This window comes from Anomalospiza imberbis, chromosome 19 (genome assembly GCF_031753505.1).
Source record: "Anomalospiza imberbis isolate Cuckoo-Finch-1a 21T00152 chromosome 19, ASM3175350v1, whole genome shotgun sequence".
Classification (NCBI taxonomy): domain Eukaryota; kingdom Metazoa; phylum Chordata; class Aves; order Passeriformes; family Viduidae; genus Anomalospiza; species Anomalospiza imberbis.
The window spans coordinates 1,069,224-1,090,778 of NC_089699.1; the positions used below are offsets into that span (position 1 = coordinate 1,069,224).

A 21,555-nucleotide genomic window follows, 5' to 3' on the forward strand; every position below is an offset into this window, starting at 1 on the left:
TCGGCAGCAGCACCGGTGTGGGAGACGCTCCAAGCTGCCGGGCAGGAACCCAGCCAAGAACCAGGAGGGAGGATAATCTCCAGAAGAGCCAGCCCCTTTCTCCCTTCCGCTCTCAATCTCTGCGAGGATATTTCAAGGCCTCCAAAGAACAAAAAAACCCCACAGGAGCAGAAGGAAACAAAACTGAAGCGAAGGAACAGGACGCGGCAGGGCCGAGGGGCAGCGCGGGGTCAGGCGGCACCTGCGCGCCACGGCCTTGCTCCGGAGCAGCTGGGAAAGGGAGGAGCGGCCGTAATTCCATCAGCAGCAAACAAATAATAAATAACAAGAACCAGTAAACAAAGCTGAGGCATAATCACAGGCTTAGTCAGAGCAAAAGCCGAGGCCAAATTTATACCCTCAGCACCAAAAAAAGAGGCAGTCCCCATAAATTTCCCTGCCTTCAAGGGTGATGGATGGCTGGTCCTTGGGCTGGCACGGGGGAGAACGGTCCCGTGGGCCAGGTGGGCACTGTGCTCATCCCAAATAGGGATCCCTGCTCTGTCCCTCCAGGGGATCCCAGGCCTGCACCACACCTTTTCCTTCCCAAAAGAACAACTCCCACGATGTACCACTGGAGGTCACAGCAGCTTTTCCAGCAGACAAAAGTGCAGCTTTTCTTGGGAAAATGCCCCAGGAAGCTGGGAAGATGCATGGAGCTGCCTGGAAATTACCCTGCTTCCGCCACACTTTAAAAAAACCACAAACTGCTTCTTTTAAAGAGGTGACCTGGGAACAGGGCTGGGAAACCCAATCCAGCAAGCACATACCTGGAAGTTTGACCGAATCCTGGTCAATTCTGTTCTCCTCTCTGTCCAGGTGCTCCAAGCCCACTGCTTCCGTCCTCACAGGGGTGTCCTCAGTGGCAGACAGAGTGGTGTAGGTGCTGATCACCAGCATTCCCAGCCCAATCCACAGGATAATCTGCACAGAGTGCCAGAGGGACAGTGAGCACAGGAAATCCAAGGGGGCTGCTCCCCGTGGCATTCCCACAGTGCCTCCACGGAATTCCAAGCTCAGCATAGTGACATGCGTTAGGGAGAGAAATGTCAGAGAGAAACAGGAAAACCAGTTCCTCCTGGCTGAGGTTCATATTTGGGTGTACAGCCATGGGAATGGAAGCTGTTTTAGAGGCTGGAAGCTGTTGGAAAGGCTTTGGAAAGGCTCAGAAGTGAGTGAAGTGAGTGGGCAGGACCCAGGGATAGGAAAATGCATGTGCCAGACAAGTCCTACTGCAAAGACTCATTTCCTGGTACTCCCAGCATGAGAACTCCATGAAATCAGGTCTGGCTGAGCACAGAGGAGCCTGGCCTGGTTACAGCCCCAACCATTCCAGGGAGCTGCTTAAAAATCCTTGGTTTTGAAAGCAAGGGTAACATGTCCACACACAGGTCCTGGTCCCAGGGCTCAAGAAGCTGCTGAGAAATGTCTCAGTGATTCCCAGAAAGCTAGGATCAAACAGGATAAAAATAGAAGGGTGGAATCTGGATCCTGTGGAGGGAAGGGCTCTTGGAATTTCTCTACCTCAAAAAGGAGAAAGTGATGAGCAGCAAAGGAATTTTTACAGCTTGTTATGTGATGACAAATTGATCTAAAAGGATCTAATTCCACGTGAGTCATAGGAAGTGTTGGATGGCACTTGGACAACCTGGTCTATTGGAAGGTGTCCCTGCCCATGGCAGGAAGTGGAACTGGATGAGCTTTAAGGCCCCTCCCAGCCCAAACCATTGCATGATTCCATGACTCCCAACCCTCACTGTGCAGATTTACATCCCAATTCACAAAAAGCACAACAAAAAGATGCTTCTCAGTGTGGGGAAAACCAGGAACGGCCACAGGGAGCACTTTACCACTGGAAGCTGCCAGAAAACTGCAAATCAAGGGGAGAGGTGAAATTGGAAGGAGGAATTAAAATATTGGCACTTCCAGAGGGGGAGGAGGGGCCGATGCTTTCCTCACCCACTGAGGGAGGTCACCCAGAAAGAGGGAGCAGCGTGGTCAGAGCTGGGCCCAGGAGACCCCGGAGGGCCCGTTCCCAGCACACCCCGCAGACAGCCCGACGCCTTCGGAAGGAAAAGGCTGGCGGGACATGGAGCAGCTCTTGATCAGGGGCAGCGTGGCCAGGGAGCAGAGGCCAGACCTTAGAGCTGCTGCAGAGGAAACAGGAGCAGAATGTGCTGCCTGCCTTGCCCGGGGTGCACAAAGAGCAGATATCCTGCCATCCACCCCCCGCCGGGCAAACGCCGAGTCAGCAGGTCCTGCACTGCTGCCCTGGGCTCGAGCTGCTCCACTTCCTCCCCTCCCACAATCCACAGCCCCGGCACAAATGCATTTTGTGCCTGGGAGGTTGTTCTGGCACCTTCTAGAAACAACAGCGGAGAGGAAGAGCGTTTCCACAAAGAGGATCTATTCTGGTGCCACAGGAACCAGGAGCAACGTGGGAGAGGAGGGAGCTGTAGGAAATGGCTGAAAACATTAAATGCTTTAAAAGGATTTTTGTTGTTTCTTATCTTGGTGGGGAACCAGGGGCTCAAATGCCTCAGATTGAAACCCCTTTGATTGTTGCACATTTGGAGTTCAGCTGCGAGCTCCCAGAGCAGCGGGTACGGGCACACGTGGCAGTCGGAGACTGGCTGGGCTGTCCCTGAGCCGCCCTCACCCAGCTCCCCCCTCCTCACCTACCCCCTCCCCAGCTGAAGACCAGAATAAAGAGGACCATGATTTGGCTTAATTCCATGGAGATGCTTATGCCATGGAAAAGCAGGCGGTTTGTGCTCAGGGGACCACCAAGGCAACTGAAGGAACGGGAGTGAGGGCTGCAAGGACTCGGGCGTTCAAGGAACCAATCCAGGCAGAGGAGCCACCAATCCCCAGAGCATCCAGAGATCCTGGAGCAAGGGCAGGCTGAGCACCGCAAGGCACGTCTGAGCCACGCTCTAGTCCCACAGGAATGATCTGCCCCAGACCCAGCGATCCCACTGAGAGCAGAGCCCTTTCTGCAGAAGCCCCTCTCAGCATGGACACGGTGAGAGGCTGTGGAAAGCTCAGCATGGCCAGGGCCCCTCTCCTGGGACACGAATTCAGGAGAGGAAGTTTACGCGGCCGTTTCCTCGGCCGGTGGCGCTCCCTCGGCCCTCCTTCCTCCCAGAGGATGATCCAGCTCTGCACAGCAGAGCCATTAGCTCAGCCCTCCTCCTGCAGCCACGGGAAGCAAACACGCTGCATTTGTGCGGCGTGACGCCATCCCCGTCCTCCTGGACACCGAGCGTTCCGAGGGACCGGAGTCACGGCGAAGGAATGCAGAGCCCCGGTCGCTGCCGGCTCCCTCCTCAGAGATGCTGTGTTTGGGTGGCTCCAGCCCTGGATGTGCTGCTGGGGAAGGTGTGCTGGCCCCTGCGCTGCCAGGGAAGGGCAGAGGGAATCTCTTTTCCACCCGCTCGCACAGGAGCGAGCCCAGGGGTCACTTCCTGACCTCCGGCAGCTCCTCTTCCCCAACTGGGATAACAGCAACTCCAGCCTCCCTAGGAGGGGCCTCTCGGACAAGCTTGTGTCAACACTGGGAAGGCAACACCTTCCTGTTGGCAGCTGCACACTCTGTTCCCAGACCCCCACACGCCCCGCGGCAGCTCTGCCAAACCGGGGCTCCCGGGGAGCAGCGGGACACGGACCTTTACAGGAACAGATGCTTAACCACAAGAAAGGGAACGCTCTCCCTGCTTCACTCACAGCACTGTGTGCCTGACTCCGGGCTTTTTAACTGCTCTGGGACCTGCCTTTCCAACCTAACCCTTCCAAACAGGGCACTCCCAGCCCAGCCCAGCTGAGCAGCAGCTCCAATCCTTCCCAGTTGCTCAGCAGAAGCCCTTTGCTGGCCAGCAAACTTCTGCCCATTTCCCTCTCCCACCTGAAATCCTCTTCACTGCTTTTAGTGCAGAACCGCTGTTTCGTAGCCTCAGTTTGCACCATCTCCTGTAAAAACCTGGCCTTTCACATCACCACCTGCCCCACACTGGATGCTGCTGGGTGCCAGAAGTGGCCCGATGAAAGCAGCCAGTTCTCAGCAGCACAAGAGCCAAGATAACCCCAAGAAGTGTAAAAACTGGCGCTGAGCTTTGCTGCTCTGAAGGAGGCTAAAGCTGATGCAGAGGAGGAGGGAGAAGGTCCATGTACACTGTTTGGACAGGGACTGGAAGGGAAGGACAGCTGAGCCCAAGGCTGGCATTCTCCCCCCGCCCGCCACCTTCCTCAGGAGCTGACTTTGATGGAGTGGAGCACCTGATCAAAGGAGTGCAGGAATGAAGGAGGAGACCAAAGACAGAGCTCCAGGGAAAGAATAAATGAGCCTGTGCAAAGACCTGGAGGGAGGAGAGGGTGGGCTCCGAGCTGGGCTGTGGAGGCGGGGAGGTGCTGAGCAGGGCGGGCAGGTGTGTTCTCGCTCCAAGCAGGAATGCAAACCTGACAGGCAATGGATCACTCAGGGAAGGCTGGACAGCTTGCTGCCAGCCCCTCGAGAAGTAACCCGGGGCCTGATGCTTTAGATAAGCCCTTCCTCCTTTGTGGGGATTTCTGCAGGACAAACATCTCCCTCAGCCTCGTGACTGGGTTTGGGGTCAGGCATTGTGAGAGCCCCAGTGTCCCACCCCGAGCAGCCGGGCTGAGAGCTCAGCCTGTCCTGAGTGCAGCCTCGAGGCACTGCAGGGAAACACTCTGGCTCAGCTGGAATAGAAGGCAATTCTTGAAAGTGCTCTTTGTTTCCCTGAAAAACCCAGGCTGGCATTCAGACTCCTGCTCGGGGTTTCACTCAAAGAAGTTCGGAGCTAAGTGTCAGAATTCAGAGTGAAAGCTGGAAAGTTGGACTACTTCCTTGTGTCAGGGAAAGCACAGGGAAGAAACAAAACACACCCTGCTTAAAAAATTCACGTAGGTTTGCAAAGCAACAAGTCATTAAGCAGAGAACAAGCCACCAGTTCTGTGAGCCCTACAAAAACGTGCTGCTCTCTCTTGCTGACTCCACACTGCGCCCAAAACCTTATTCCCAGCCCAGCACTGTCCTAACTGGGAATGTTGGGACAGAGGCCCGTGAAAAAGGCAGTGGATTAAATTATTGTTCGGAAAAAAACCCAAAACCTGTTAATTTCAGCCCACGGTATTTGCAGGAGCAGAGAGATCAAGCCCAGCAAAGAGCCACTTTGTTTCGGTCCCCACGGAGGCCAATTCAAACTGGAGCAAAAGGAAAAGTTAAACTTCTAACAGCCTCTGAACGACCCCAATCCCTCAGAAAATCAATTCCTGAAGCAACACCTCTATGTGTGTGTTCCTTTTTACTATTATTTTGGTTGAAAGCAGAAAGCTGAGGGTCGGTAGCACAAACCACATCGTGGAGCCCTGTTTGTTTTACCCAGCCCGGGCAGGTTGGGATGTGAGGCTTTAAGGTTTTACAGGCTGCCTGGATTTCCTGTTCTGAGGATCCAAAACCTGAATCCCACCCACAGGAGGACTGGAAGCAGCATTTTATGCACAAAATGACTGCTTCACTTGCTGCTGGAGCGACAAAAAGAGCTGGTGTTCCAGCTTGGGCCAGCACCTCTACCACTGTCTGTGCATCCCCAAGTGGTGGACACCCACCCAGAACAGCTCCCACCTGTACTGGGCAGACCGGAGGGGGAGGCTGGAGGAGGTGCTGAGCAGTTTCTGTGCTGCAGCCAAATGAAGCACATTCCCAGGCTCTGCACAGGGCTTAGGGGGATGTCAAGCAGCATCAGCACTGACCTGTGAACAAAGCGCATTCTTGTGGATCTTCTTGTAAATAAGAGCTGGGCAGATGAAACAAATGAGGCTTCCCATGGTCGCACCTGTCAGGCCCAGGACTGTTTCCACTGGGGAAGAAGAGGAAAAGTCAGCAAAGGTCTTTTCCAGGAGTGCCAGAGCAGCAGCACAGCAGAGGCCCCGGGCAGGATGGGGTGTGAGTCTGGTCACCCCAGCCAGGAAAACAAATAACAGAGACCAGAGAAAGCAGCCAGCCCTTGTTCCCAGCTCCTCACTCACCATTCGGGATCATGATGCCTCCGACCATGGTTCCAAACACAACCGCCAGCGTCAGGGCTTTGAACCGGAGCGGGGGCATGTAGCCCCCGGCAGCGAAGGTGCCGTCCTTCTGCTGGGAAGGCAAGGGTGAAGGGAGAGAGTTTAGCTCCAGTATCACAGTGCCCAGACCCTCAGCAATTCCCTCGGCCCCCCAGCAATTCCCTCAGCAATGCTCCCTGCAGCTCCAGCCCATCCCAACTCTGATCCCCTCAGCTGTGCCCCACTCCCTGAGCAGGGGCTCAGAGAACAGCCCAAGGCCAAGAGGAAGGAGCTCAGGGGTGCAGCAGGAGGGAGAGGTCACAGGGGGCTGTGCTAGGGAGAGGTGCTCCCCAACAGCTCTGGAAGCAGGGCTACTCCCACTGCTTTCCACCACAGGAGCAGCCCCTCTGACTCAGAGACACCCCAGGGAGACTGCAGGGGAGGTTGGCAGCTGCTGGGCAGCTGCTGGAGGAATTCCAGAGGCCCTCTGCTTCCCATCCCATCCCATCTCCCGAGTGGGAGGTGTGGAAGGCAGAGGCCCCAGAGTGCCCTGCAGACCCGGCAGGTCCCAGCTGCACTGCTGCACAGATGGGGAGGAAGGCACAGTGACACCTTCAGAGCCCAGCCAGCCACGAGCCGAGCCCAGGCGAGATCCAAAGTGCTCCCAAGTGTTTCCAGCACTTCCTCCTCTGCACCCACTGCCTCTCACCGACCGTCTGCCCCCATCCTCAGGCCCTCACAACATGAGAAAAGAGCCGGGGGCTTCTCACAGGCAGAAGTGGCAGGATTTAGAGCTATAAATTGCTCAAGTTTTATTTCCTGCCTAAGAGGTTTCTATTTATGCGGATACACAAAGGCCTCAGAACATTCCCACAATCTCTCACTGTTATTTGCTGAATCCCATCGGCGCGCTCCGTGCGCACAATGCACAGAGGAGAACACGCCACTGCCACAAGGGACTCACAGTCTCCAGCAGACAGACCAGCTTCAGTCACAAAGGCTGGCTGAGGAGCTGGCCCTGGGAAAGGTGGAACGTGTGGGAGAGGGCTGGATCCCATACCCCACTGCCCGCCCCCGCAGCGGGCCGGCACCGCAGCCCGGGAGGCGCTGGAGGAAGGGGACATCCGAACCCAGAGAGGAAAGGGCTGCTCCAGGGCTGCTGACAAAGGTGCTGGCTGAGAATAATGGAGCAGGAATGAGCAGGCACACGAGGAAGCAAGAAAAAATGGGGCTGGGCTACTAGGCTGGGAACAGGAGCTTGAGCTTAATGAGTTGGCCAGCAAAAGGACAGCAGCTGGAGCAGCAGGAAATGAGGAGGCTCTGCTGCTTCCAAAAGCACATTTCTCCTTCTTTCTGAGGGGAAGAAACCACCTCAGCTCTGAGCTGTGTAACATGTCTGTGCCAGAGCTGGAATCCCCAGCGGAGCAGGGAGCAGAAGCCATGGGACGTGAGCTTTACACTGGGAACTCCAGTCCTTTGGCCCATGGAATTCCTCTGCAGAGAGGCCACGAACCTCCAAGTGCCAGGGATTAACCATTGAGCAGAGCAGGATTTACAGATGGCCACAGGCCCCTGCTGCATTGTCACCACACCATGGGCACTGAGGATTTTATGGGAGTTGAGGCTTTGTCCCTTGGGATAGTGGGTGACTGCCACATGCCACTGTCACCAGAGTCTCAGGAAGCCAAGGCAGGTTTGGGGCCCAGTCAGAGGCCCAAGAGTCACAAAAACCTTTCAAAAATCACGCTTTACACCGAGGCAGCCCTGGGATCTTACCTGCTGCTCAAAGAGCAGGGTGTTCAGTGCCTGTCTGCAGGGCAGGATCATCATGGGGAACCCCACTGCCACCGACATCATGAATCCCACTCGGATCATCTCCGTCACCACGTTGGAAGGGAAGTTCATCAGGACGTTCCCAGCAATGGCCTCGGTGTAACTCACGTAGCCAAAGAAGCCCACCTGGGGAGGGGAGCGGGGTTGGACTCCCAACACTTCACACCTGCTCCTCACAGAGGGGGCAGGACGGTTGGAGCAGCCAAGTGAGAACGTGAGGTCACTTCCATGGGCACCCCAAAACCTGGGACAGGTCGTTAATCAAGAGTGGGAACTGACTAAAACCAAGTTTCTCATCTCATCAAATCTAGGGGTTTTCCTAGAGGACACACTTTGTTTGCTGCCAGGCCCATGGACTGTCCCTCTCCAACAGAGGGGCTGTCACATTTCCCTGCAGCAGCCTGGCTTGTGGGACAAGGCTCTCCTCAGGAATTATTAACCTGGTTTTATTAACTGCTGCCTTATGAGGCATAACTTCCTTCAAAACAGGCTGGAAAAAGCTCTCCCAAACCCTGGGCAGCAGCCCCTGCTCCAGGCTGGGCCCAGGAAGAGCTGGGCCTCACTCTGCCTCCATCCAAGGGAACATGTCACTCTGAAAACCTGGATTCTCCCAGTGCCCCCTGTGCTCTTGGGTTCATCACCTCCCACCTAACTCTGCTTTCAGCACGACCACTTATCTGTCAGAATAAATACAGATAAGCAGAAAGCAGCCCCAGCTGTAGATAAATCCTCATCCCTGTGGCCCCTCCAGATTTCTGGCAAGGGAGGAGAAGGGGAAGTTCCTACCATGATGTAAAAGGTGGTGACCACGTTCAGGGAAGAAGCAAATATGGAGCTCATGATTTTGACAGACGGCTCATCCAGGCTGTCGTAAGTAGGCAAGACCTGACTGCAAAAAGGGTAAAATATTTAAGGAAACCTGCAGGAAACAGGAGTAAACCCCCAATCCCAGCCCATTCTCTGCCTCAGCCCAGCAGCAACGAATCCCTGACACCTTCCCCCTCTGGAGCATAAACACCTGCTGCTATTCCACAATTTATACTGCTAATGCCAAGAGATTTCAGAACACTCATAACTTTTAAGTGTTGCAAAAATATTCCTGCTCTCCCCACCCCACCACGTGGAGCGAAACGTGTGATGTAAACATTCGGGTTCAGAAAGGGTTGCAAAATGAATGACCGTTTGTTCCCGGGGCCACGGGTGGCTCCGGGCCAGCCCCAGCGCCAGAGATTATTGTTCTTGGAGCTCTCCGTGCTGATAATTAAAGCAACACAGTGTTTACAGAGGAAAAGCGGGAAGAAGGTTGGAGCATCCCACTGTCTGAAGGAAAATTAAACAAACAAACCCCAGCGCAGCGCCTGTCCTACTTCAGCTCGCTTCGCAGAAAGCCAGAAGTGCCAGATCCCTGGGATTTGGGGTATTTACAGCCTTGGAAAGCGTGGGGAATGTTCTTTTTGACATCAGGTGCATATTTTAGCAACTCATTAACCTCTTGTTACTTTAATTCTAGCAGCTACATCCTGGAACTCTCCTGGGAGAAGGGAGGGGGGGCCTGCAGGGAGATGGGAAGGGGTATCCCCAGCTCCAGTGGGCACCAAGCCATTCCCAGGAAGTGTGTCAGGCTGAGGCCCAGCAGAAAGATCCTTAACCCTTAATCCCTGAACATCAAAGGAGGCTGAGCACGTCATCTCCGGGCCTGGAGGTACCAGCAGGGAGCAAGGACTTCCCTGCGAGTCTCCATCTGGGATTCCTCCCTGGGAGTGAGGAGACTGGCTTCCCTAGGAATCTCTCCATTTGGGATTTCTCCCTGGGAGAAATGAGACTGGCTTCCCTAGGAATCTCTCCATTTGGGATTTCTCCCTGGGAGAAATGAGACTGGCTTCCCTAGGAATCTCTCCATTTGGGATTTCTCCCTGGGAGAAATGAGACTGGCTTCCCAAAGTCCCTCCTCTTAGGATTTCTCACTGAAGAAAGGAGACTGGCTTCCCTGGGAGACTGACTTCCCTAGGAATCTCTCCATTTGGGATTTCTCCCTGGGTGAAATGAGACTGGCTTCCCTAGGAATCTCTCCACTTAGGATTTCTCCCCGAAGAAAGGAGACTGGCTTCCCTGGGAGACTGGCTTCCCTAGGAATCTCTCCATTTGGGATTTCTCCCTGGGAGTGAGGAGGCTGGCTTCTCTAGGAATCTCTCCATTTGGGATTTCTCCCTGGGAGTGAGGAGGCTGGCTTCTCTAGGAATCTCTCCATTTGGGATTTCTCCCTGGGTGAAATGAGACTGGCTTCCCTAGGAATCTCTCCATTTGGGATTTCTCCCTGGGTGAAATGAGACTGGCTTCCCTAGGAATCTCTCCACTTAGGATTTCTCCCCGAAGAAAGGAGACTGGCTTCCCTGGGAGACTGGCTTCCCTAGGAATCTCTCCATTTGGGATTTCTCCCAGGGAGAAAGGAGACTGGCTTCCCTAGGAATCCCTCCATTTGGGATTTCTCCCTGGGAGTGAGGAGACTGGCTTCCCAAAGTCCCTCCACTTAGGATTTCTCCCTGAAGAAAGGAGACTGGCTTCCCTGGGAGACTGACTTCCCTAGGAATCTCTCCATTTGGGATTCCTCCCTGCCCTCTCCACAGCCACCTCCAGCTCCATTCTGGCCTTCAGCCTCCGAGGGAAGGGTCCAGGCAAACATTCAGGCTTGGAAGGAAAAAAGAGGGAAACAGGGAGGCTCTGCAGTGTGTGGGATGGTTAAAATGTGATTCAGAGGTGAAATTAAATCTACCCAGCTACTAAATCTACCCAGCTATTAAATCTATCAAAATTAAATCTACTCAGCTGAGAGTATATAGATAAACTGTGCATAAAGAAAGGAACAGAATATATAGAGGGTGGGTAGAGAGAGAGAGAATACACAGATGAAAAGAAATTTTTAAAAAATATAAATATTGCCTGGGCTGGGGACAGTGTATTTTCCTGATGTTTGGAAAAAACACACAGTTTTAGATTGGGTTTGCCACAAAAGTGCTGCCATGGAGCCTATATTTAGGCACACACACAGGTCCAGACCAAACCATTTCCCTGAATTTCCAACTCTCAGGAAAATTGTTTTGGGTACTGCATGGCTTCCATAAGGAAAAGAACAATAAAAGGGATTCGTTAACAAGGTAAAGCTGCAAGAGAACACAATTCCCTTTGCCAGTTGTAATGGAGGCATTAAACAGCAAGCCTGGAGTGTGCCGGGGTAGGATCTGAGCTGCCAAGAGAGCCAGTAAGTGGGAAATGATGATTTGGATCTTGGAGTGGGTGTAAACACAGCAGTCTGAGCAAATTTTATCAGTCACATTCATTTACTGTTGGCACGAGACCCGTTTGCTGGAACTACACGGGGGAAGCCCGGCTCTGCCAGGCTTCCAGAGGAGGATGGTCCTTCCAGAGCAGGCCAGTCCTTCCCTGTCCAGGGCTGGATTTACACTGGTTCGAGCTGTCACGGTTCTGGCCAGGCACACAGCACTCACGCGCTGTCCTGGTGCAGCAGGGAATGCTACTGGAAACCTGGGGCGGCCTGGCCTGCCCTCACCTTCTCCCACTTGTCTGCAAAACCAGGGAACTGGACAGCTGGAAATAGCCTGGTCTGCTCTCACCTCCTCCCATGTGCCACTACAGCCAGGGAACTGGAAATGCAGGAACACCCCTCCAAAGCCAACAGCTGTGTGATCTTCGCAGTGCTCTCCAGGGAACCTGGGGAAGCAGAGCAGCCCCCAGCGTTCAGTACTCAGGGGTCACACAGAGGGGTGGCACAGCCTTTCCTGGTGCTCCAGCATTCCCTTCAAGAACCAGGGGAATTTCATCCCTCCTGCAGCTGCACCAGAGCTGTTTGGCTCCAGTGGTCTCACGTTGCTCCATTACAAGAATTCCCAGGTGAAATGCAATAACAAAAGGGTCTGGGTAACAAAAGGGTCAGGGCTGAATGAGAGGCTGAACTTCATCGAGCTGTAAAGTACTCTGATGAAAACAAACCACCAAAGCAGATGGTATCTATCCCTTGCAGATCCTCCTGACCCTGTGCCCTCACACAAACTCACTGCAGGAACAACTGCCAGGGCTGGGAACGGCAGGTACTTACGACTGACAGGCAAAGGACATTCCAAAGATGGGGATGCAGCGGAAAATGCCCTCCCAGCGCATGTAACTCACTCGCTGCAGCCACTGCCCGCTGAAGAGCCCGTGATTGAAGGAGGACAACACAACCTGCAGCCAGGACAGACAGCAGGGGTGAGCAGCCAGCCCCAAACAGCTCCAGGGCAGCAGCAATGCCAGGCTGGGATAACAGGCAGCGTGTGACAGCTCTGCAGGGAGCAGCCGGAGCTGCCAGCACAGCCCCATCCCAATCCCCCAGCTCCACGTCCCACCCACACAGCTCCCAGGGCCACCAAGGATCCCAGAGAGTATTTCAAGGGATCTATGATATTCCCCCCTTGTCTGATGCCATCAGACATCACAGCACACACAGTTTCCACCGACACATTAACTGTGAGAATTATTGTTCAAAGCAGCCTCTTTTGCACTTTTTAAAATGTTTTTTAACATGTTTTTAAATCCAAACAGGAAGCACTGCTGGCCTTAGAGAATCCTGTTCAGCAGAGAGAGACAAAGGTCCTAAAACAGGATCCCACCTGCTGCTCCAGGGCCATTTAACACCACCAGCTCACCAAAGAGAAGGAAAAACTCTATGGAAAGAGGGAGGAGCCAAGGCCAGGGAGCTCCCTTGCCATGGACACAAAAACTGACAGGAGTTGGGTTGCACAGGAAGCAGAAGGTAAATATGTCTGAATGTCTGTTTATAATATCCTTGGATGGGGTTTCTAATCCCCAGAGATGTTTCAGTGCAGCCAGCTCTTGTGAATGTTGTGGTTTCTTAAAGGCACAGCTCCTGGGAGGCTCCACACCTCCCCGAGGAGGCAGCTCTGAGGTGTGACCCTGCACAGCCTACTAGAAAAGTTACATGGAAAGAATTCCCACATCTCCCTTTCCTTCCAGTCCTGAAATTTGGGTGAGACAGGGCTGGGGCTCCACGACAGAATCACAGGAGCATCTGGGAGGTGAAACTGATCACCAAAAACCAAGAGACAGTAGGAAAGCGGGATGCCCGGTGTCCATACCCACCACAAACATGAACACGCTGTAGAAGATGAGAGCCATGGCACTGAAGGACTGAATGGAGGCCATCATGTTCCTCTGGAGGCTCAGGGGAAGGACAATGCACAGGGAGACAGCGAAGAGCAGGACGATGCGGAACGGGCCCGACACCTGCAGAAGAGACCTGCGTCAACACCTGGAGCAGGGAGGACACCCAACACACCCCCCAGGCAGCAAATCCTGGAGTGGCTCATCTTTCCAGAGTGAAAGGCAACTTTAAACAGTGCAGTTCTGTGTCTGGAGGGGCTTGGAGACGCTGCAAGCTCGGCGCTCTCTGGGCTCTGTCTGTGCTGAGCTCAGACAGTCACTGGGTGCCACTGTTGCTCTGCAGTGTGTGACAGGTCCAAGCTGCAAGAATTTGGGGGGTGGCTGAGGGGGTTAAATGCTAATCCAGCACAAGTTATTTAGGTATTTTCATGCAATTAAATAAAACCTAAATTTACTTGGGGAGACGAGAAATTGAAAGTGTTGAAAACTCCAATCCAGAAAATTAATCAAAGCCTCACACTGGTATTTATTATAGCAGAACACTCTGGAATGCTTGGAAATATTTAATACCTAATTTGGCTGCAGCCTCAACACATCTTTTTTAACTTCACAGTCCCTTAATCTGAGCTTAGGAGCATCAGGCAACACAGATAACACTACCAAAAATCCTTTTGCTTCCCTGCACGGTCCTCGTGCCGGCTCCAAGGAGCACCTCTTGCCTCGGAGCATCCTGAGCCAGCAGCAGGCTCATCACACGGCTGAGGAGGCAGGAACACAGAGACTTCGGCCACAAAACCGGCCAGGGACAGGACAAAAATCCCTCCTGAACTACAGGGAGGAGAGCTCAGGCAGAGGAACTGCCTGTCACTACCCACCGGGGCAGAATTAAGGCAGGAAGAATTATCTCCCCTAGGAATCTGCTCCAGAATTAATAAGGGACCAAGTTAAAAGGAATTCCTTTGATGGAAATGCCATATTGGAGTTTTACACAGCTGATCGTTTGCCATATGCCTGAGCTTCCCAGACTTCCCAGAGCCGAGGCTCCGTGCATGAGGATCTCCCCTCGTGCATGAGGGGACCCCACAGAGCCCCCCTGGGACCCCAGGGGTGCTGAGCACCCCCCAGGGCAGGAGCTCTGCTGTAGCCAGGGGACACAGGGCTCAGTGCAAGGTCTGGGAGCACTGCAGGACTGATTTATTCACCTGGAATCCGAGCATCTGGGCAAAGAAGTTGGAGCCCAAATCGCCGATGACGACGTAGAAAGCGATGCAAGTGCCCAGCATCAGCCCAATCATGCTGCAAACACAAACAGGGACGGGTTAGGAGGGCCACACTCCCATCCTCAGCCTGGGGAAGAGCAGGACACCCCTTCTGCACTCCATGCCAATAAAACAGCCACCAGAGAACCTCCATCCACACCAAACACTCGGAGACGCAGCTCTGCCCACAACCCATGCAGGGGTTTAACTCCTGTTGGGAGCCATGGGAAAAAAAAAAAACAAGGAAAACGAATCTTGGAGATGACAAGAACTCCTTGAACTCCTGGAAAAATTCAAAAGAAATCAGCACGAGGCTCTCAGAGCCCCACACCCACAGCAGGACGCTGCCATGAGAGTCTCAATATCCAGTGGGCTCTCCACATAATGGACGACACTTTAATGAAAAGATTGTCCATGAACTGCTTCTCCTCCCACTCCTGGACCACTTTCCTTCCCAATTCCAATTATAGAACATCCCTGTGGCAATTACAGCCTCTGCTTGCATGGACAAGTAACATCTGAGGAATATTCTGTGTATTTTTAGTGCTAAGCAGAAGTTTGCAGCTGGGAGGAGTGAAGGAGCCAGCACCACTGCCGGCCCTGGGCTCAACATGCCTGGAAAAGAATCCCTGCTGGAAAAAGCAGGGCTGTGAGGATTGTGCCATCACCTGACATCTGCACTGGGGTCACGGGAGGAAGCAGCGATGGAGGCAGGATTCCCCCTCAAGGCATCTCACAGGGAAGGGAGGACAGAGGGCAGGAGCAGAGCAGATCCCGGGATCCAAAGAAGCAAACACTCCCTCCCGCTAACTCAACAGCAGGGATGTCACCCCTGGAAAGCTGCCACGAGTGACACGGCTGTGATTTCACAGCAGAGCAGGAGAGGAGCTCATCCCCGCCTTCTGTGCTCCCAGCGCCTGGGAAGTGCTGAAGGGATGGAGGTGACACCTGGGAGCTGTGCTCAGGGCATCTCACCCAGCCTCCTGTGGAATTCCAGGAGGCAGCACAGGAAGGAAGGACAGCACAGCAAGGCTCAGAAAGGTTTTCACCACAGGCACCCAAACTGTTCACGCTTTAAATCAGCAGCAGCTTTACCTTGTTTCCACCAACATTTTTCCTGCTTTTCCATAGGCATGAAACGCTGGCATGAAAGGGAAAAAAGAGTGGAAGTTAGTCAGAGAAAGGTCCAGAACAGGGCAAGATGTCAGCTCGCAATTAGACACCAACAGTGACACAGGGCAGTGCAGAAGGAACACACCACTGGTATTTTGGGGCTGTTTCCCTCACCCTCCCGCTTTCTTTTTCAGCCTTTCCCTTTGGAAACTGAAAACCACATAAGACAGGAGCTGGGATGAGGGAAAGCCAGCAAGCAGGTTCTTTTTTTTCTTGTTTAAAACCAGAAGTGGTGTGAAGCAGCAGCCACACATGGCAGCCATTAAAGGCAATGGGAGAGAAAATATTCCTGTACAAGACTGTGTGTGGCGAAAGTTAAAGTGGTACAGAATTCCAGTCCAAGTCCCCTTTTTATTTTTATCTTCCCCCTCGAACTGGGCTGCCCGACACGGCTGGCTGGGAGAGCTGAGCTGGTGCCCAGAATGTTCAATCCCATTCCCAGAATACCCAGTGCTCCCAACCCACACCACAGGGCTGCTGCCAAGGCTTTGCTTTCCCCCGCTTCAATCCTGGGGTTGGAGCAGAAAATGCTCAGTAGTCCTCAAATCACTGGGTTTTCTCTTAAAAAGACAATGCCAAGAAAAATTTACTTCTATTTTTAGCTCTTACTGGGCAGAACGGGAACGGGGAGCTCCGGTGCCAAACCCAGACCACAGTGCCCAAATCTGCCAGTGAGGTCCAGCATGAACCCACCACCCTGGAGTCCCCTCTGCCTTCCCTCAAGGCACAGCCCAACATTCCCAGCGCCTGCCAGAAAACAAACTCGAATCCTTTCTGGAAGCTTCTTCTACTATTTTAAATATTAGCTTCAACTCTTGATTTCCTTGGACGCTACTCGAGCTAAAAATTCAGGAAACGAGATGTTCTCCCACAGAATGAGCAAAAGGCACAGCAGGGACCCACAGCCCGGAGCAGGGATGTGGGGGAGCACCCAAAATAGCTGCTGGATCAGTGACAGGGCGGTGGGACAGCCGCCACCAGGCACTGTGCCCGGGCACGGGGAGCGGCCGCTCCGCTCCGGCCTCCTCTGGGAATTCACAACCATGAGGGAAAAGGCAACAGTTCTGGGGGGGTCAGGCCCACAGACGAAGGGTCTGGGAGGAGAAAGAGGAGCCAGCAAGAGGAAAACATCCCTCCTGGAGATGGGTCAGTAACAGGCTGAGCTCGGGGTGGGGGGGAATGGAGGAATGGTGCTGCCCATCCTCCCAGAGCACATTCCGGCCTCTGGATACGGACACAGCCCCGGGTGATGCTGGAACCAGCCCATCTCCCCAGCTGTTTGGAATTGATGCTCAATGAGAAAAACCCTCCAAGCATTGTGGGCAGGTGTCCCCACCTGGGGACAACAGAAAAATGGGATTCTTTATCTTCTCCAGAAGGTAAAGACCGTAAAATAAATGGTAGAGTCAAATCCTCGGAATGGGACCTTGGAATGCCCCCAAACTGGGCAGAGCTTGCTCAGTACCTGGAGAAGCCTTTCAAACCCAGTGTGGTTCCTGGGACAGCGCTTCAGCCCCTTGCCCTGCAGGGCTGAGCTGCCCCTCAGGAGCTGCCCAGCACATCCCAAGTGCCGCTGAAGGGGAGGGATTCTCTCCTCTCCTGGTTAAAACCCATCTGGGAACCGCCTCCCGCTTCCCTGCTCACCCACACATCTCCCTGCAGCCCTTCCCCTTCCCGCCGTGCTGACGAGCCAGCGCCAGCCCCGGCCTGGGACAGCCTTTGTGCCGGAGCCGCGGCTGCTGGAGCTCCTCCGGAAGGCTCTGCCCGCCTGCAGGGAATGTGCACAACTTTCCTCTGCGCCTCGGCGCTGCCAAAGCCTCCCAGGAGCGCCCGCAGATGTCCCCGGGCCCAGCCTGTGGGGACAAAGGGGTCTGTGTGGAGCTGCCCGACCTCGGAGCATTGGGATGCGGCGTGGGAGCGTGTGGCACCTCTCCCAGGGCACCGGGAGCGGGCATGGCGCTGCTGCCAGCCCCCCCTGCCAGGAGGAAGCTGGGAAGCATTACTGGCCCTCTCTGTATTGCAGCCCCTTGGCTCCCGGGCGGGCAGAGGATCCCTTCTTCCCGGGACACGCTCCAAGGTGGAGGGGACTCTCTGTCCTCCGGGAAGCAGCACACAAAGGCGTCTTGTGAGGGGCAGGGAGCAGCGGCACCGGCAGCTGGGCCGGGGGCTCCCCCTTCCCCCTGGCACCAAAACAACCTCCCAGACCACGGAGCTTCTCCGTCCTTTCCGTTCCTAGCAGAGACAAGCCGGCAGAAGCCGGGATGTGCTTCCTGGGAGCAGCACCTTGGATGCTCTGAGGGAGGAGCAAACCCATCTGTCAGCAGCTGGTGGGAGCCCTTGTGCCAGGGCAGCGCCAAGCAGCTCCCTCCTCCCAAAGAAAAGTAAGGCAGAACGAGGAAAAGGAGACTTTTCCTGCTGCCCCATATGCCAACGGCAAGGACTGGAACCCAAACACCTCCTCCTGCTCCCCAGGGCAGTCAGAATCCCAAGAGAGGCCACGAGCAGAGGCCAATTCCGGCGCCAGCGCTGAGCTCCGAGGTTTTGGCTCTGCCAAAACCCACCCAGGGATCTTCCAGATGTTTTTATTTTCTCAGCCCTTTGGAACCGCGCTCCGTTTCCTCTCTGCTGAGCCATAAAGGAGCTCCCAGCTCGGATCCTGGCAGCCCAGCTCCGTGCCAGGCTGGCAGAACCCGCTGTCCCGGCAGCGCTGGGCGGGGAACTCGTGCCCAGACCCATAATTAATTCATCCCAGCCCCACAATTCATCCCAGATGGCTCCCGGGAGCTGGGGTTTGGATCATCTCCTCCCCTGCCCCACGGAGCCAAAACAACTCAGCACCCATTAACAGGGCTGTGGGAGCAGGATCCAACCCCAGCACCGCCCCGGGGAGAGGCCGAGGCAGAGCAAGGCAAACTGGGAACTGCAGCAAGGAAACGTTTGTTGTTCCAACATGCAAACCGGGAGGCCAAGGAAGGCCCCGGTGCTGTCGGAAGAGCAGGAGGGCTGGGGAGCAGCCCCGGAGCTGGGGTCTCACCGAGGCCGGGGTAGGTCCTGCGCTTGCTGAGGTTGGCCGACTTCACCAGGAACATGCAGGACTGGTGAGTCATCCACGAGCAGAAGATCAGCAGCACGGCTCCCAGGAGGATCCCACACTGCAACGGAGCACAGCAGGAGACGGGGGGTCAGCCCCCCACCACCGCCCAGCCACCCTCCCTCAGCACCCTCGGCTTCCCCGCCGTGTTCCAGCCACGATTTTCCCTCTTTCAGGAAGTTCTGTGCCCCTCCTAGCAGCTCCACATCACTCTCTCCACGGCTCAAGGACGCGTGGAACACGCACCTGCTTCCCACAGCTCCCAGCTGCACCAGCGCAAGCCCCGAGCAGCGAACTGGGAGCAGATTGTGGGGCAGAATTCCCACCCTGGCTCACCCCTCCAGGGAGCACAGACAGAGCCCGAGGTGCCACCTCTGCTGCAAACTTACTTACCAGCGACCAGCTGGCACGGCGCTGGCCGCAGGCAGCCCCTGCCCCGCTGCCTTCCCCGCGAGCGGGGCTGGCACCCGCGGGCACCCAGCCGGTGCCTTGGCACAGCCCCGGCCGCCAGGGAGGGCTGCAGGGCCACAGCCGGGCTTGGGAAAGCCTCCGAGTTTTGTTTATCACATTTAACGATAATTGAACTTCTCCCTCCTCCTTACAAGACGGGCAGGAGCCATCAGCGAGACCACAGGGCAGGGGAAAAGCCAGAGTCTGGAGCAGAGGATTTGAGTTGGAGACGCCACGACTGGGAAAAAAGCCTGGCTCGGAACACGAGATGCCCGGTCTGGGTGCGAAGCCATTCCTTTGCTGACTTTCCTCTCCAGCCAGGGAACCACCCCCCAAATTCGGGCCACAATTTGGCCCGGCCGTGGGGGAGCTCGCAGGGGCCTTCGGCTGCCGAGGGCACGGACCGACACCCCCGGCCCAGCCCGGGGGACACCGGCAGGACCCCGCTCGGACACAGCGCCCGGCGGGCGGCCCCTCACCTGTCGGAAGCAGAAGGGCACGGTGAGCACGCTCACCCCCACGATGCTGTTCACCACGTTCATGATCAGGCCCCAGTTGGAACCCGCCGCCGCCGCCGCCGCCATGGCCCGCGGCGGAGGATCCCCGCGCCGGGGGACCCGGTTTGTGGCCGCTCCCCGAGCCCCACGGCCGGCTCGGAGCGCCCGGTGCCCCCGGTCCCCTTCAGCCGGCCGTGCCCGCCATGGCCCCACCGGGCACGCCCCGACCCGGCACCGGCCACAGCGGCACTTCCGGCTTCCGCCGCCGCCGCAGGAAGTGACGTGTCCGCGCGGCGGAGCGGGGACGCTCCTGCCGCCCCGGAGGCCTGGACTCGCTGGTGGTGGAGGCTGAAGCGGGGTCCCCATGGCGGGGGGCACCCCCGGAGAGCTGAGCACGGCCCGGGAGGTGCGGGGACGCACCAGGACACACGTCCATGCGGGGCCGTGTGTGGAAAGCACGGGGATGCTCGCGCGCCTGCCTTTTCTTGCCTGTGCGCATATACACGCGCGGCCACACATCTTGCGGCAGCGCTGGCAGCCGAGCGGGGGTCCCCGGCCCGACGGCGGCCTCCGAAAGGCCCCTCGGGGGCAGCCCATCACCCCCGGCATCCCCTCCCCCGTGCACCTCTGGGCACGCGTCCAGCTGTGCGCACACATCTGCTCCCCGCCCCCACCCGAGCCATCCCCAGCTCCGTACCCCCCACATCCCACGGGCTAAGGGAAAAAGAAGGGAAGACGTGGCGGGGCTCTGGAAGGGTGCCCCGAGGCCAGGCGTGGCGGCAGCTCCGAGTGGCACTCGCCAAGGGCACGTTCCCGTCGGAACGGAACGCGGCGCTCGTATAATTTGCAGCAATTGCGATGGGAAACCGCAGGAATTCGCTCTACAAAAGGTTTGCAGGGAGGTGAACAGGCGGCCTAATTCCCTCCAGGTGCGCCGTGGCATCGGTAGCTCCGGCCGCTTTTCCTGGCTCCTGTGCCGGGGCCGTGGCTGTGTCCGTGCTGGGAGGAAGGATCCCCTCGGGAATGTCACCCGTGATCAGGAAAAGGGCTCTGGTGGCTTCTCCGTGGCCGAGTGGGAGCCGGGGGCTTGGGAAATGTGCAGAGCCAGCCGGGAGTCGCTGTGACACAGGATGGGGACACCAGGGGAGCTGCCCCTGCTCTGCCACCCTCCCGTGCCACAGCCCCGGGGCTCGTCCGTGCCTCCGCAGGGATTGGGGCTCGCTGCAGCTCCTCAGGTACCATCAGCAGCTCTGAACATCCCAAATTCTGCCTGCAGCAGGAGCCGGGCTCCATCCCAGCAGCGCCAGGGCAGTTTCCCATCACACACCTGCCGAGAGCAAGGAGAATTCTCTGGAAAGCTCCAACCACTCTGTACAGCAGGGCACCACCAGGGACCCCGAGCCTGCTCTGCCGGCAGGGGACACTGGGAGCCGGCTAAGGGCCCTGAGGGGTTTGGGAGCCAGCGGCAGCGTTCCCACCGCAGGATCCACCGGGAATCCCAGGTGGCTCAGAGCCCTTCCCAGTCCTGCCCCATGGCCCAGATTCCTCCCGCCGGATCTGGAGCCACGGGGAACAACCGGCCCCGGAGGATGGCAGAGCCACAATGACTGTAATTAGAAATGGGGGCTCGGGGCTGGCTGAGCCCGCAGGGATCCTGCGCTGCTTTAGGGAAGTACAAATCGATCGGGATGTCCAGGGGCCGCTGCTGGGTCCGATGCTGCTCCGCAGGGATGTGCACACGTGTGCTGGCACACGCTGAGCTGAGCTGAGCCAGATTCCCAGCTCTCACGGGTGATGCTGTCCCAGGAAAACAGCTGGGTCCATCTCTGCTCCCACCCACCCACCTCACTCTTGTCCAGGAATTCACCTCAGTGGCAGCTCCGTGCCAGGGGGTTCCCATGAACCTCTCATGGCACCGGAATGCTCTTCCCTGGAGCCATGGGAGCATCCCTGCCCTCCCTTCTTGGGGGACACGGCA

The 21,555-nt window shown here is 56.2% G+C and overlaps 1 protein-coding gene across 2 annotated transcripts in view; it reads right to left on the reverse strand.

Annotated features, from left to right (window-relative positions):
- SLC38A10 (solute carrier family 38 member 10) overlaps window positions 1-19,843 on the reverse strand; it is a 30,777-nt gene extending 10,934 nt beyond the window's left edge. Inside the window, exons 1-11 of one of the 2 annotated variants that reach the window (XM_068209867.1) lie at window positions 19,560-19,843; window positions 18,574-18,691; window positions 15,462-15,507; window positions 14,310-14,403; window positions 13,087-13,230; window positions 12,047-12,171; window positions 8,722-8,824; window positions 7,879-8,061; window positions 6,085-6,193; window positions 5,809-5,915; window positions 810-963 (exon numbers count right to left, since the gene is read on the reverse strand). In XM_068209867.1, coding sequence (XP_068065968.1) covers window positions 810-963; window positions 5,809-5,915; window positions 6,085-6,193; window positions 7,879-8,061; window positions 8,722-8,824; window positions 12,047-12,171; window positions 13,087-13,230; window positions 14,310-14,403; window positions 15,462-15,507; window positions 18,574-18,691; window positions 19,560-19,664 — 1,288 coding nt within the window. In that variant the 5' untranslated portion in view covers window positions 19,665-19,843. Of the gene's footprint in view, window positions 1-809; window positions 964-5,808; window positions 5,916-6,084; window positions 6,197-7,878; window positions 8,062-8,721; window positions 8,825-12,046; window positions 12,172-13,086; window positions 13,231-14,309; window positions 14,404-15,461; window positions 15,508-18,573; window positions 18,692-19,559 lie in introns of both variants that reach the window. The other variant, XM_068209865.1, reaches the window with a different exon arrangement.
- Window positions 19,844-21,555: the final 1,712 nt, after the last annotated feature.